This window comes from Halyomorpha halys, unplaced genomic scaffold (assembly GCF_000696795.3).
Source record: "Halyomorpha halys isolate HHAL.00 unplaced genomic scaffold, Hhal_1.1 Scaffold749.1, whole genome shotgun sequence".
NCBI lineage: Eukaryota > Metazoa > Arthropoda > Insecta > Hemiptera > Pentatomidae > Halyomorpha > Halyomorpha halys.
Window position 1 is genome coordinate 172,787 of NW_027116653.1, and position 17,790 is coordinate 190,576.

The window sequence follows — 17,790 nt, forward strand, 5'->3', positions numbered from 1 at the left end:
ATATATAATATATAACGGTTATATCAACCATGTAAGGGCGATCTGGTATAAAATAAAAGAACGCAATATGTAACTAAGAAAACATTCTAAGCATGCAGATATTTGTCTACAAAATCCATAATTAAGTGGAAAAACAAGGATATCGTAAAGGAATTTTCGTATTAAAAATGTTGAATGCCATAAAATGAAATTCTAAATCGTCATTTTAATTGATTTCAACGGAAAAATGTAGAAAACGCTGCAATTAATAAAGAAGAAACAGAAATATAAGTGCTTAATTGTTTGAATTAATTATTTTATTAAATCTTTAAATAATAAATAATAAAATATTTGGTGTGTTCTTCATATCTTTAAACGTGTTAAACCTCAAAATTTGATGTGTTAATTGAAAATGTGTTAGTTCTCTCCTTTTTTCCCATTATTAAAAATAAACTTTTGCTATTTTAATTTTTTTAAAAAAATTTTCGGTAATATTTTGATGAAGTGATACTCATAATGATTTTCCCTCTATCTTCACCAATGGCCGAGATATGGAAACAACTAATCAACCTCCACTTTGAAACGGAAAGAATATTGTGATTATTTGATGTTTCACAAATGTCAACAATCTTTTATGGTGTCATTGGTTGGACATTTTTTATATTTCATTCCAATTTTTGTATTGATTTAAATTAAATTTGATATCTACTGGATGTATTTTAAGTAATCTGTGTGTATTAAGATAGGAGGTAAGGTATGGAAACCTTTCAGCTTTTTTTAAGGGGGAGGGGGAGGGCAAAAATGAATTTGAATGTATTTTTTTTTCCAAAAAAGTAATCCATTTTGTGATCATTTCAATATAGTTTTGTGCAACCTCGGAACTACTGCGGCGCCTTTTCGAATCCGCCCTGGGGAGTTGACTTATTTCTGGGACGGACGGTCCCACGAAATAAAAACTTGACCCCCCACACAATGGTTAGAATAGGGTGGTATCCTGTTATAATCCCTCCTCCCCTGTATGTCACAAATGCCTAGAAAGGTAATTAAAAAAATAAATAAATGACAACCACGTGTTGAAGAAAATGTACTATTTTTTTACACTATTGTAATATAATTATGTTTATCGTTTCCAAATTCTAATTATCCTATTTATTATTTACTTTTAAATGTTATTTGGAAAACTTTTGATGAAAAAAAATTAAATGAAGGTTGATAAACATGTTTGTAAACAGATATCAGCTCATAAACTCTTTGATAAGAGTGTTGTTAGTTGGAATCAGATATAGGCTGCATTGTAAGAATGTCTTATGCGCGCTGCATCTTTGCCGTAGGTTGATTAGATTTTATGATGAGTATAGTAAAAATCACACTGACTTTTTAAACTTTAAATAAGCCAATTTTAAAGAAAACTTAGCAATTTATTAATAATCAAAATTAATTGAAAAGAAAAAGAGTCACTTTCTAATCTGTTATTGATAACTGGTATATTATCAACACTATAAAGGTAAAGGGCACTGTTTCAATGTTAGATTAGATATGGAGTCAATTATTATTTTATACGATAACATGTATTGAGTGTTATGATTTTTAATGTTAGTAGAATGGAAAAATTAAAATAATTTTTATTTTAGGGTTATCACTAGTTTTTTTTTAAACTGTAATTAAAAAAAGACGAATAGATGAGATAATTGTTGAGTAGTACAGTAATACAAAAGATAAAACGTAAGTAAAGTAGGATCAATATCAGAACACTCTAATTAGATCTAGGGGCTTTGCTGCAAACTTATTGGCGAGTGGAAATCCAAATCTAAACTTCCTCAAGTTTTCCCTGATTTCCATACTTAGCGGAGATCCGGTAAGTATTTCTTGAAATTTGCTCTTTTCTAAAAAATTGTTGGAACCTTGGCCACTCTAAACAGTTTTGATAAAATCTTTATTATAATAACCTCTTCAAATAAAGTTTCACCAAAATTTTCTTAGTTTAGGTAGGAATATTTCTCAAATATTCAACTTATTCGGGACACTCTTTCTTTTTCCCTAGCCAAGGAACAGCTTCTTGGGCGGTCTACTTACACATAATGGACTGTAATGAGAAGATACCGGTGAGGTAAATTTTACTAGGTGGCGTTAGTGATGCTCATACTTCGTTTTAAACTGAACAATTAATAGGATTAAATCATATTTTTTAAAATTTAAATTTCGGTTCTTTTTTTAGAATATGGCCCAATTAAAACTTATTCCTTATGGACCTGGTAGTTGAAAAAATGTACTTTACTGCAAGAAACACAATTAATAATATTTAAGCTAAAATAACAAAACAAAAAAAAAAAAAAAAAAAAGAACTTTATTTCATCATTAATTCTGACAGTCAATTTTTAAATTGTACTTTAAATAGGTTTGTGAATAGATCGGGTTTTAAAATGGTAAGATTGGGAGAGTGACATATTGAGCTCCGAAGGGGTTTCAAAAGTTAGAATCACTAAGTAAGAAGATTCTGGAAGACAAGTAGAAATTAACATGATGGCCTCGATATCTCTTAATGAAGTAACGCTTCCGTGTAGTTACAGAAAAAGCCAATTAACATTTCTTTGTTCCAATAAATATCACATTTACTCATAGATTACTTATAGATGCTCAGCAACATGTAGATTCCATATCAAGGCTCAATCCATCTTTAAAATTCTGAACCTAGTGTTAGAATAGCAGTTTAATTTTCAAATTAGCTAGAATTTTCAAACCTTTCTATATTCCAAATCCATTCGTAATTCGGCATCAAATATATACTTAAAATTGACTGATCAAAAACATTTCACACAGTAATACACCCAAGCAGATTGCAGCCACATTTTTGCCTTCCTTTATAATGTACAAACACACGCGGAGTCACAACTAAAAGTTGAACGACAGGTTTGTCATAGAAACGAGTACCCAAAAGACCATACCAAAAATATACCCGATAACACTAAAATTAATCTGGAGTGAAGCTTACTAGTTTATTACTTACTAATTATGTAGAATTCTCGGCTTGCCTTCTTAAGAAATGAAATTTTAAAAATACCTCACCTCGGCGTGGTACTGTGAAATTTGAGCATCTCTGGGTATTCCGAGGATACAAAAAAACAACCTAAAAATAGAAGTCATATACAAGAAGAACAAGGGTTAAAACGGATATGTTTTCTGGGAAGATGTTCCATACAGTTGTTTTAAATCCAATTGATATATATATATTTTTTGTTGTAATTTTTCTATTCCTGTCAGAATTGAATTAAAGTGTGACACTATTTAATATCTGGCAAGTCGGAAAGTGCTCTTTCTTTTTCCTACAAAGTTGAAGTAAATATAATTCAATTTAATTTAAGTAAAATATGGAAGAAAGGATGAGTTAAGCAGCGATCGTCCACCTGCTGACAGTACTAGACGCCTAAAACATTTGACGCAGCATCGCAATTGCAAGAAGAAAGGAAATGCCAACCCCTCCTAGAGGTCATGGCTACGACAGTAGGGCGGTTATCAGAAATACGCTTTCTGTGCTTCCCGGAAAATTGTTTAAATTACTTCATAGGTAATTAGAATGTATTATATATATCACATTCTGTCCAATAAACAGAGGAGTAAAATTATCGCACTAGACGTTGATGATGAAATGATGAAAAAAGGAAAAAAATGATGTAATGATGAAAAAAGTAAGAAATAAAATATAAAGTTATATGAATTATGAATATGCCCTAGCATGTACAATCAATTTTTTTAATTACTTTTCATTTTGTACATATTTTTATTAAGTACATTTTCGTATGTATTTTTTTATTTATTCTTATTCGAGAACCCGCCACTTCTGCTCTCCGTTCTTCCCCTACCTTTAAAACACACTTTTAGCAAATACTGGTCAATTTACTTAAACCGAGACTTAAGATAGTTAAATCTAACAATATTTAAAAAGTGGCAAAAATGAAAAAAAAAACTATTATTTTATCTCTTAAAATAATGTTACTAAATTTTTTTTTCAGATATATACCATTTTTATAATTTATTTCGAATACATGAACAAACTCAGTCTAGACTAAGGACAAGTATCGAAATTATTTCTGGCTCAACAAACGGGGTAAGACTGACACAAACTGCTGCCCTTTTCCAAAAGATCCAATTTTCTCAGCCCCCTCTGTAAATTCATTACCAATTCAGACAAAACCTACCCTCCCCGTTTTTCCCATCATGTTAGAAAAAAAGTAAGTTTATTAGCAATTCTTAAACTCTATTGATAAACAAAAATATCACAGCAATTCCTTGAAATATAATTTCAGTATAAGAACATGGAATTAGCTTAGTTACATCATATATTACTGATGAAGAGACGCGGTGTAAAAAAAAAAAATAAATAACATTTTCTCCTGAGTCATGAAATATATAATTAATGATTAATCTTTATTAATAGAATATATTTTTATATGCTGTCATAAATATTTATCTTAAAAGATTATATTTATTGTACTGTTGGCAATATGATGTGCCTGGCAAGTACAGTGGTCAGTATAGCTTCCCTATTATTTCAAAATTTTATCATCATATTTCGTTTTTTTCCCCCCCTTTCTCTGGTAATTATCTTTTTTTCTGTATATTTCTATTGTGTAAATTCAATATTTCAGAGAGAGAGAGAGAGTAGGAGAACATACCCAAGGTGTAGTAGTGCCTATGTACAAGAAGAAAGGAGATTCAACGATATGCAGCAACTATCGAGGGATTAGTTTGCTTGAAACTGCATATACAAATTTTTCCATATCCCTGTACAATAGGCTCCTCCCGTATGTTGAACAGAAAGCCCAATAGGTCTACTATTGATCAAATCTTCGCCCTGAGGCAAATCTCTGAGAAGATGAAGGAATATCAGCTGACAAATTGGATGCTATTCATTGATTTTCGGGCTGCCTATGATACAATCGTGAGTGAGCTCATAGTGGCAATGTATGAACTGGGGCTTCCTAGTAAACTCACCCGATTAGTAAAATGCACAATGGTGTGCACAACCTGCCAAGTAAAATCCTGTGGATTATCAGAGCCTTCTGAAGTGGGATGTGGCCTAATACAGGGAGACCTAATAGCGCCTCTCCTCTTTAATATCGCTGTACAAGCAACCATGAATAGAGCAGGAACAAATCAGGAAGGGAAAATATCGACAAGGATGACCCAAGTTCTGGCCTATATAGACGACGTCGCATCGGTAGATCTCTGCAGAGCATTAGGACTGCTTTCGAAGAGGATGAGCATATTAATGGGAGAATATTAATGGGGGGAAAACCAAGATTATGGTGTTGGGTAAGAAGCCTATGGACCAGAGACAGAGTCGCCTTGTAATGGGCCCCTATAATTTTGAAGTGGTAAGAAGTTTTTCTTACCTTCACTCTATTATCAACGAGAACCAGAATGAAGAAGAAGTTAAAAGCAGAATTGCTGCTGGAAATAGAGCCTATTTTTCCATTGTAAGGCTAATTAAAAGGCCGTACCACCAAGTTCACCCTGTACAAAACATTGATAAGGCCAGTTATCACATACGGTGGAGAAACTTGGACCCTGAGCAATAAAAGCATTAACCTGCTAGACAGGTTTGAAAGAGTAATTCTGAGGAGAATCTTAGGAAAAATGTCGAATTTTTTTGGGCCCTATAAGGAATGTAGCATCTCCTCGTATATAAGGATACAGAGGCTTAAATGACTTGGCCATGTAATGAGGATGAGCGAGGAAAGAGTGGCTCATAAATTGTACTGTTTCGTTCCGAACGGTGTGCGGCAACGTGGTAGGCCGAAGGGCCGATGGAGGAATGCTGTGAGGCGAGATATGCGACAACTGAGGATCCCAGTTACCCTTAGAGGAGATAAAGAGAGATGGTTGGCGGCCGTTAAGCAGGCCAAGGGCAGCTTCATGCGCCTGTTGTACCAGAAAAAGAAAAGAAATATCAGTATTTCATAGTTAATGATTTATTGGTTCAGAATAAAAACTAGCCATTCTTGAAACATAGGTGTATCCAGGAAATTAGTTTTTCGCTAGTCGTAGTCGATGCAATTTAATAAAATTGATACCAAAGAGTGTATGCTAGAGGTGTATTTTTTTTTTCTATGATCTTCCTGGTCATTTCTTGCACACAGGGGGAGGAAGTTATCTACAGAATACCACCCTATTTTAAACATGGTGGAGGATAAAATTTCCATTTCATGGGACCGCCAAAATTTGACTCCCTAATCTGAAGTCGAACCGATGCCGCTGCAATCTCTCAGCTACTAACGACTCAAACAGATGGATCAAGGATAATACATTTACATATACATAAGTAAAGTAGTGGTGGAATTTTCTAAAATTTATAACGAGACCATGTGAATACTATTCCCTAACTTTTTTCTAAATTTTGCCCACATCGGATGAATCATTTTGGAAATATAGCTGTACTGAGGAAAGTAGAAAAGTATGAAAGCAGTGAAATGAATATTATTATATTATCGATTTTGTTCATAAAATCGACATGAAGCCAACTAGGTATCAAAAAACTTTAGATATTGTTTTAGATACAAAACGATCTTTGAATATTTCATCAAAATAAGATTACTGGTATGATCGATAATTCCCGAACCAAAATTTGACTGCAGAGTAACAGGGAACCAAATTTGTTTCTTGATGTTTAAATTGTAAAATTCCAGTGAAAAATTTTAATTCTGAGGAAAATATTTTTAATTCCTGTACGAATTCGAATTTGAATAATTTTTTTTGGTTCACTTTTTATCGTTACTATTAGATAATGCACCATTATGTTATACATATTCATTTTTCGTGTTTCCCCATTTCCTACTTCCTCCAATTAGTTATTCATACGATCATGCTCACGAACCGCATCCAGGAAGGTATAGATTATCAATTATGAACCCAGATACAAGTTAAATCATGTAGGATGTTAAAAAAAAAAGTCCATGATCTACGAATGGAAATATTTTATCATATAAGTGCATTAAATCTCCTAATTGTCTGAATGACGAAACTAAACTTGTTAATCGACTACCTCCTTCTAATTGTTAATTTTTATTTCATAAAAGTAAATAAATAAAGTTTTTTTTTCCCCTTGGTTTGATTGTTATAAATCCTATTTGTAAAAAAAAAAAATAGTATAATATTTTATATTGGATATAAACATTTTATAGATTTCATAAAAAGGTGTCGTGGTCTCTACTACTATTTACTATTTTATTTTTTAAAAATTAAGTATTCATTAATACGCCTTCAAACTTTTTCCATAGATAACGGAGTTCATATAAAATGAATTTGGGATATAATTTTAACTTGAAATTCAAGGGGAAAAAAAAATGTAATTTTAACCCTACAAGGTCCCATATTCAACTTTTGTTATCTCCTTTTTTGTTCTATGTTCAATTTAAATTACATAAAATTATGAATTTTACATTTTTAATTTTAAACTTTCTCAATGGATTTGCCATGAGTGTCATAAGTAAGTTTCAATAGGCAATGGCACACAATGTTGAAATGTGGATCATGGTTATAATTTACAATATTTTTTCTAAGAAGGCCCGTATTTAGTGACAATGCATATTCAACTGAAATAAAATGTGAATTTAATTAACGAGGAGAAGATGGTTGGGGGTGCAGTCAATGATAAACACAAATAATTAACCTATTTTATTGTGCCAACGTTTCGGCTAGAGTTTCTTCAGGGCTAAAAACAGAAAGATAACAACCACAGTAAGTATAGAAAAATAAAAAAGAAAGTATAAACAGAATAATTTTACACATAAAATGAATAATTTTACAAAATAGAATTAATAAAATGAAGTGATGAGAGAAGCGGAAAATAAAATGTATACATAGGTAATTGAAAAAGTGGGTAAAATAACATAATTAAGGAGATGAAATAAAAATGAAGTTATGCAAAGAAGTATGAACATATTAGTTATCAATAGTTTAAAAATTGAAATATGAAAAGAAAATGAAAATTGAGAGGAAGAAAATATATGTAACAATAATAGTTGATAAAGAGGCAAAATATAATAAGTAAAGTATACTAAGAAAAAAAAAATTCTGAAAACACCAATAATAATATAGTGAACAAAACTTATAACGCAGGTAAGGAAAATGGATAAAAGTGGAGAACATAAGGAGTAAGAGTAAAATAAAGAAAGGGGAAAGAAAACAAAAAAAGAATAAAAACGAACCTGTTAGCTGGAAAATCAAACGCCTAATGGATACTGGGCTAATGATGGCCAAACTCTGAATGATTGTGAATTTAATTGTGTAATAGGAGTAAAACAATGTATAAACCAGTATCTTCTGTATCTTACCACTGGAACCTCAGAACTCAATCAACAAAATGATTATAATGAGTAAACTTTTAGTAACAGATCAATTCTTATTTCTTTTATATTAAACAATAGTTCAAATGAAACTATCTGGATGCACTGGAATAACTAAAGATCTCCACTTATTTTTATACACTCTTAAATTTGTGTGGTTTGCAAGTGACAATAGGTAATAGGTACAGGAGGCAAGAGAGTTCAGAAATTAGTGTTTACATAGTGTGTCGTACATTAAATTTTCAATAAATTTCTGAGGGGTATCTTCATAATATTAGATAGTACACCGATCTCTACGAAACCCATCAAATAACGGGCTTGCAGGTTTCATAAAGAATCTTTGTGTGTTAGCTTCGTTCGAAAAATCATTCATCCAATAATAAACATAACAGTGAAAGAAAAGTCTGTACTAAGATTCTTCCAATTTGTTATTTCAATCGTATCTGGATAATGTTAACTAAAGTATGAATTGTATGGCCTGAGTATTGTGTTTTATTTTCATCTTCAACGAAATTCCTCATAATTTTCGCCGAAGAAACAACAGACGATCTTTAGTACGGTTTATGCAGTGATAGTGTAAGAATGTTTTTCATAGACACTGCAATTTTTTTAATTATTATCTCTGCTTATTTAGATATTTGCAATAGGGTAATTGAATTTGAGTACAGTATTTTATTTTGACCAATCACCCTTTTGTAGTAACGATTAATAAATCCTGTAGATATAATAAGATATTCAACAAAAATATCATTATCAATGAAGATGGTCCTGAGGATATCTCTGAAGATCAGTATACATTAGGCCAAAGCGAAGCTCACGGTACCCTATACCGTTAATATTGTTATTTTAGGTTTTTTAAAAACACTTTTTATTTATAATCTATTTAAAATGAAGTCTAATTTCTGACTTAATTTGAATAAATCGATTTTTTAAAGAAAATAGGTATTTTCATTTACCTTTCAATTTGTATATAATAAACGCCCGTAAACCTGATGTTAGTTGTTGAAAGATAGCTAGACAGATATATACCTTTGAGAGCTCATTTCATGTCTGACCTTGTCCATTCTATTCCAGGTCGGCCACAGACAAGATATCTCCCAGCTCAATAGTGTATGAATCTCTTACTTTTCCACCGTCTCTTAATATTTTTTATCTTTAGATGTAATACTGGTGTATTCTGTTCTGTCGAGGCTACAATGTTCCTTGCAAGAGAACCAAAAGCGAAAAATCACTCATCCGCCTCAGAAATCAATCATAAAGCGTCTTTCAATATTATTTTTTCTATTGAGACATATATGCTTTATTGTTCCAAGTAATATGATATGCAGATGTAAGCTGTTTAGCTCATTAAATGTTTATCTCAGATACTTGAATGAATGGACAGATTTATATCTCAATCATTAATTTTCAATCACTCATTGAATTAGCGTGTGTGGAGGAAATATACAATTCATTGGTATCTAGGGAGAACAGTACGCCTGGGTCCCATTTACTAAGAGGATACCACTATATTTTTAATTTTTATTTAAAAGATATCTTTATAGCAACAACATTACATGTTTTTTAAATAAATAAGAAAAATGAGGGGAAAAATGCCTTCTCGAGGGAGGTCTCAAAAATTAACATGCACCTATCTGACCTTAAATGGTCTAAGTACACGCAAAACCTGAAATGCTTAAGCAATTTTATCTAGGTGGCTTAAAGCTGTCTCGAGGAGGAAATCACTATATTTTTAATAAGAAATAACGCACTTATTGAATTAAAATTTTATAATAATTTATAATGAAAATTAAAACCAAAGATTTATCTAAAAAGATTTAGATCTAAAAACTACACTAACCATTACATGTAAAGTAGTTCTTATGAGAAGACTTATCACCAATCACAACTTAAAATATTCTCTTTCGGTTTGAATTGTATTTAATCAGCTTTGAGAGATTGTTTATAACTGTAGTCAAATTCATAGGAAATTATAAAAGCTGCAGATTTTCGGCAAAAAGTGTTTTTATTGTAGGATATATTGCTGGTATTTACTGTTCTAACAAAGATTTCGACCAAAAGATTGACCAACTGGCCTACGTGTATGTCAAAGGAGATCAGATGGTTGCTGACAAAGGTCAAATGACATCAGGCTCAATATTAGAAAATCAGTTTAATATTTCGTCACAGACTCCGATATCTTCTTGCAGACGTCATACCGATCACAAACAGTCGTCAACGGAAAACATCGATCGATATGCGAATCGATCAGGTATTTTGTTATTTATGAATTTAGATACTCGAAAGAAAACTGTTAAAAGTTCGAACATAGATTTTCTTAAAACATTCGGTATTTAATGTTTTTGTGTAATTACTGAACATAAAGAATTCGTCTTAACTGTTTGTAACTCTTGAGGTACTTGAAAAAACTAGAAGGTTTGAACCTAAGCTCTTGAGATGACTTTTCAATGACTTACCAAACGAGTAATCAAACAAATAAAAATATACTTATGTTAAGTTTTTTGGGTCTATGTGTTGCAATTGTTTTCATGATATTAGCATGGCATTATTTATCCTTCTGCCTTCTATATATCCCGCTATAAAAATGCAATAAGGTTATATTAATACTATTGGCACGCACTTCCGATAGATGCAATTGTTATTGATTTTTATGTTGTAATTGCCAGATTTAATTAAGTTAATAATTAGATTCATGTTCAAAATTTCCACCTAGCAAAGGAAGTTCTTTTTCCAAATAGATACATAACTTAGTCCAAAATATTTTGAATAAACTAAAACAGTAAATAATTAATGAACCCAACATTTAGAAACAATTGTGTTGAAAAAATAATGTCCGAGAACTGATGGGTAAAATAAATATTGGGACGGTGGTTTATAAGAAAGTGGGGACTAACAGAGGGGAAGAGTTGCAGAGGTATGAGGGCCCATTCAGAGTGATTGTCATTAGAGAGCATAATATTGTTACAATAGAAAATGTCAAAGAACCTAGAAAGAGAACTGTCCATATTGAACAGTTGAAACTTCCGGCAATTACAATATAGAGTTTCTTCATATCACCACAACTAGATTAGACCACCAGAAATGTAGTTATTTTATTTTGTTTTAGTTTGTTTCTGAATTTTTAATATATAAGTTTCAAAATATTTTTTGTTAATATAATCTTTGTCATTGTTCCAGGAATTCTTTTGTTTTATATTTATGTATATATTTTACAGTGTTATTGGTACATGTATTTTTCTTTTGTATATGATTGAGTTTAAGAGAACTGTATTCCTATTGCTTACTGACTATGGTTTATTGTAAATAGTTTGCAATTTTTTATTTTATTTTGTATGTTATTATATTGTTCAGTATAAGTTTACGAGGATTGTTCGTAAACGTTTTCTTTTGTTTTATATGGTCTTGACAGCCGGTATGTATTTATTAATCTCTCTTGAAGTGGATAAATATAGTTGATAAATATAGCGAAAGTTGACACTTCACAGAATCCGTAAGGCCGAGTTCCCTAAAGGGAAGTGGATTTTCCAGGAGTCCTGGTTTACCAACTGCTGTAATTATTCCGTTTATTTGACCCATCATATGGTTATACTTGGCCTTCACATTTTATACATCCTGGCAGGTTTTGCCCTTGCTTTGCCAAATTCCAAACCACCACCTCACTGCGAATAGAAGCAGACAGATGGCAGCCTATTATGGGCAGACGCCCCTGGATTTTCGTGCTAGTGTTGGTCCGCCCAGATATCCCTACTGTTTGTAGAGCGTTCCCCGATGTGCTGCCTAGAGAGAGCGCCCGATAGGGCTATAGTTAATACCCACAGAGTTTTCATGAATACTGACCAAAAATAGCATATCTGTCACAAGCGTTCCAAAATAAACCCATCAAGTATAGATAACCCCCAAGACATCGCAGCACATATGTATACTAATGATGTAGTTATATCCTTAAAACTTTTTGGAGTCCTCTAGTTATATCCTATGTAAATTAAGAGAGATACCTTGAAATTTGTTTATTTTTTATTATTATTTGTCTAGGACAGAAATGTGCCGTAAAGGAGTCATGAAGTGACGTGGCGCATCGACCCGTAACATGACGTCACTCACGACCATTATTAATAATTATGATCTAAACATTAATCATTTCAGTTATCTTACCCGAGATAGTAGCAAAAACCTTATCGGGTTGTATGGTCTGACCTCTCCTCCATCGTATTCATTGACTACCATTAATATTATAAGTCTTTTTGTATGAAATACTTACAGACTTAATAAAAAAATAATAAAGTATGTATTGGAATGCTTATTTACAACTTGATGTACATGAATTTTAGATGAATCTACTATCGATATTAACTCACATTGATTGTATTATATTGATTGATAAGATCTATCATTGCTTGTTAGAAATGTTTTAGATGCATAAAGTGAATACATTTTTCTTTTATCCTTCATTGCTTAAGGATGTTTGTTTCATGGCTTTTATATATCAAATTAAATCTGTACCACTACAACCCATGAAGAGTAAAGGTTGCAGTACATTGTAAGTTCTGTTACTAGACCAAGGGTTGTGGAAGATGATTTGGTCACAATCATGCACCACCGTCGGATTTTACCCAATTAAGGGTACTCACTTCCTGAGGCTGGGTGAACCCCGGAGGACACAAGGTTGACTCATGGCTAATGTGAAACCAAAATAGTTATTCAGTGTATAACATGGTATCTATAAGAATAATAATGCCCATCTTTTGTTGAGCAGAGGTGTCAACGGTGCTCAGAGGTCCAATGCTTGAAAGCCAATCGGAGAGCCGTGAGTCAGTTGAGTACCCACGGAGCTCTCCAGGGTCCACCCAGCCTCATGAATAGGTACCCTTAATGGCTAAAAATCGGGCAGTTGATCATGATACCAACTAAATCACCTCCTAGCTCAACCGTTGTCTAGTAACAGAACATTTCCTCTTTCTCACTACCGAAGCTTTGTATTAATGTAGAAAGTGGAAAAACAAACATCCTTCGAATCGAAAATTTCTTCTCGTATTTTATATTTGGGACATCAAGGAGTCTAATGAGTCGTGTGTGTCGAGAGTCAAATTCATGTTCCCCCTTAATTCCTACCACCGTTTATTCGATGTTTATACAACTTTCAGCGACTGCGTAGCCTGGTACAAAATGGTGTCCCATATTAAGTTTATCAAATTTCATCCCCTTCTTTGGTTGATGCGTGGGCAAATCTATCATCCTGACGCAACAATGACTCCAATATAGCTCTTTCTACTTAGATCAATCTTGTAGGGAAGTTGGAGATTTGTGTAAAAATGGTCTCGTATCGATTTTATCAAATTCCATTCGCTTAAGGATGAGCAAGCATATTTTCTTGGACAGGTCCATCTTTTTAAAACGACACGTCCGTTTCGGCCCTTAAGTGCTCACTATTTGGATATAACTAATTTTTATTTTCTGGTTGTTTTTTACAATTATTATATTACTAATCCCAGAATTTCCTCAATCAGACCACCGCTACTTCAAAGCCATTTCCTCCTTTGTATCCTTTTATTTTAGCATTGTTTAGTATCTTCATTGTCTAATCTGAGAAAGAGAATTATATTACATATATTCACATAACTTAAGAAAATGTTATTTTTTTGTTCATAATGGAAGACAGGGGAAGAACGGCCTAACCCTGCTTTTAAATTTTTTTCAGGCAACTAAAATTAAGTTGGATTTGTTTATTTTAATTTGGAATTAATATTATTTTCATTGGTAGTGTAATTTAAGGTAAATCAAGTTATCTTCATTGAGCTGTTCTTCTTCTATGCACTTTTTTCAACTAAGTTTTAAGCTAAGAAGAAGCCATTTTCCCCTTGTTTTTATTTCACCATCCTGTCCATGAAAAAAACTATAATAATCGATTTCCACCTCATTTTTGGAAAAAAATCTGTTTATGCTGTTCTTCCCCTATGGTCTTCAATTGTAATTGGATATGCTTGATACTTTGGCTTATAAAATATTTAGTATATTTTCATTTAGTTTCAGCTTGGAGTGTAGATGGACAAGCAAATGGAAGGAAGCAGTCCTTCCTGGATACCGAAGGCCTATGCATAAAGGATGGGTCATATTTTGATAGCTGCAATAGATGTTTCTGTAAAAAGGGAAATCAACCAGGTTGTACTTACAACCAATGCGACCATCAAGAGGTAGCTCCTGATGGTAATTATCAAGCTTTAGTTTAAATTAATTTAAAACCTTTTATTGCCAACCATTTGTCTCATACATGTGTACCTAATTTTTCTTTAATTGCTTCACCAACCCTTCTAAATATGCTATACTCACTTAGCCTGAGAATCGCAGAGGAGAGTGGAGGTTATTCCACCTGATTACCAAATTTTTTTTTATTAAAAGGCACTACCTCTCAGAAATATGTGTTTGGCAAAAAATCATGTAGAATTTTACACCTTGGATGTGTGAATTGTACAAAGCCAAGAGAGCATTTGTCCAGTTGTGCAAAGTTTAGAAGAACAAAAGCATCTCTCAGAATACAAAACTGTGTCTGTTAAAAACAAATGTCCTCTTATAACTGTAGCGAGAGGGAGCAAGTGATTTGGACCACAACTCACCAGAGCGCTCCACCTCGAGCCTCACCGAAGCTCTCAAATTTATAAATCACTTCATTTTGTAAAGAACACGTTGTAATCTTTATATGTTAATAATTTCTGTACATATTACTTAGCAATATCTGTGCAATGAATAATAAATGATAACAATGCAATGCACGAACCTATCTCAAGCAGACATGTACCGACCGCTTATCGGTCACAGCCGCATAGACTAGACCTATAAATAAGGGACTCTAAATCCCCCAATTTTATCGTAGATCCACATCCTTTCCTGGGTCTAGTCATGGCACAGGTGGTGTATACACTGCTTGAGATAGAGAAGTTTATTACCAATCTATTATCGCATAAGTAGTTATTTTGTACGTCCACTTAAGACGATGGCCTATCTCCTCTCCTTCTCTCCAGCAATCTTAGTCTGTCTGCTTCATCTCGGCAACTAAGATTGTAACCTACTCCTTAATAGTTACACTTTCCGTCCGCTGCTTCATCTCGGCAACTAGAGCTGCACCTAGCCTTATCAGCTTACTGGTCTGTCCACTTCATCTTGGCTACTAGAACTGTCACTCTACCTCAGACTCTCTTACCCTGACCTCCTCTACCTGTGTCAGTGTCCAGGGCTCATCCTCTGGCACGGCCGTTCCAAACTTATAATGAATATGCCTTGTCCTGGGCCTTCTGTAAAGAAATATCAGGCTGGAGAAATCGCCTAAGACCAGACAACCCCGACATAACTCTTGTAAGCATCTGAAACATGAAGGATCACTAAAAGAATTATGCAAAAACTCTAGGTATTTGTTAATAGATACTTGAGAAGAATACTTGCCATCCACAGGCCTGAAATCGTTTCTAATTGAGAATTAATACAGAGGACCTACCTCAAGCCAATAGAGGAACTAATCAAGAAAAGGAAATGGAAATAGTTAGATCCAATCTCTAAGGAAGCATAATAGTGCTATTGAGAAATATGCAATTGACTGGAAACCATGTTGTACCCATTATAAGCCAGCCATGTTGACCCAGGAACCAGAGTGAGAACAGGAAGATGAATTAGTCAGCACATCAGTGGAGAGAAGTGAAAAATTTGGCAATTAATCGAGATCAGTGGCAAAAATTTGTAATGGCCATTTGCCTGCATTGTGAAATAAAAGGATTGCTATTACTACTTGGAAGTGTGGAATTTGCAAATGCACTTTTTTATTTGTTTATTTATTTTTTTTTTGCCACTATGGAAGTAGGAGTTGATTTCATATTGTGTTTATTTCTGTAGACCAATTGACCAGTTTTGGAAAAATTATTAGCGAGCCTCATATCAGAATATCTGAAAAAAATTATATAAAAAAAATGTAATATTTCATTGGTAGACTCACTAGTTGTAGAACCAGCAGACCATCTTCACTGAAATACAGCACTTTTTACCATTGCTCCAAGATGGTGAGCACCATTTGAAAGCATTTGTCTCATGCAAAACAAAAAAATTTAAAATCCGTTTGAGTCTTAGTTACTTGTTCAAGATATAGCTACCTACTTAATTAATTCAATTTTCACACTATTTTCATATGATGTTATGAATATAAACTTAAAAGACTATAATTATTGTACTATTGAGAATAGGAAAAAAAACAAAACCTATTTGTTAGATTTCAGCTAATTTACTATGAATAAACTTTAGTGGTACATTTTTATTTTCCTAGGCAAGTGTTAAATTTTCTTTTTAATTTCATTTTACTTAAAGACAATCTTCTTTACTCCTGCAATGTACAAGTTTAAAATAAGATAGCTTGGCGAGATACTGTTTTAGATGATAAAATTAAGAATAGAGAAAGAAAAATAATGAAAAAAAGAACTTTTTTGATTACTATTGAAATTTGAAATCCAGTAGGTGTTACTTCAATCCCACAAAAAATCTTTGGAAGTCATGTGAAAACAAGAATTAACAGAATACCATTCTTTGACCAGGTTTATTTTCTAAAGTGAATTTCTATCATTATGTGAGATGTTCTAGATTCAAAAACGCTATAAAGAAATACTTCATAAAACTATTATATATGACAAATATAACATATGATGCTGTACTCAGGTTCCTTTAGCGTAAAGAAACCATAACTTGGCTTTGTGGACGATCTTGCAATAATAGTATGTGGAAAACTCATGTAGATCACATACCCAGCACACAAGGCTATCATCACCAGTACTGTATTATTCACATGTGGTTTTCATCAGTTGGTCCTGCAGCTAGCTAATCATAAAATTAAGGCAGTACTCATCACCAACAGATATGTGTAGGAGGCGATCAGTCTGACTATTGGGAATTTTTGACTTCTACTCCAAGCCATATGTTTGATATGATGGTTGTGAGTATTAGTGTTATACTACAGTTTTATGAACATCAGCTAATGGTTAGTATTACTGTTATTCTAAAAGAGCTACATTTAGAATGGTATAGGTGTGCACATGCGAGTGTTCACATAGGTTCCAAAAGTTTTATAATTATTTGCTTAATAATTTTAATTGGAGATTCTTAATACTTTGGCAATTAAAATATTGTATATATATATAGCATATATATTGTAATATGCTCTTTTTGAGAAATAATATATTTTGATGTATAAAGGGTTATTAATATGTTTCATTTTATATATAATTTTAATATTGTTATTTGTTATTTTAAATTATAAAGCAAGCTAACCAGTTTTCTTTGTCTAAAAGAAATACGTTGTATTCCAAACAAAGCCAAGATGGCGGTACGTATTCTTCAGTCAAGTCCATGTGGGCAGATTTAAATATCATAAAAACTATTTTAACTCTTTCCATCATAATTGAAAATACAGTAAATTAAAGGAAAAATAGAAATCAAGAAATAG

The 17,790-nt window shown here is 32.6% G+C and overlaps 1 protein-coding gene across 5 annotated transcripts in view; it reads left to right on the top strand.

Annotated features, from left to right (window-relative positions):
• The window catches only part of LOC106685862 (protein jagged-1a), a 35,347-nt gene that overhangs the window by 4,831 nt on the left and 12,726 nt on the right, over positions 1–17,790 (top strand). For 4 of the 5 annotated variants that reach the window (XM_014428828.3, XM_014428825.3, XM_014428829.3 and 1 more), the window contains exon 2: positions 14,343–14,522. In XM_014428828.3, the coding sequence (XP_014284314.1) occupies positions 14,343–14,522 (180 nt within the window). The remainder of the gene's footprint in view (positions 1–14,342; positions 14,523–17,790) is intronic. The other variant, XM_014428826.3, reaches the window with a different exon arrangement.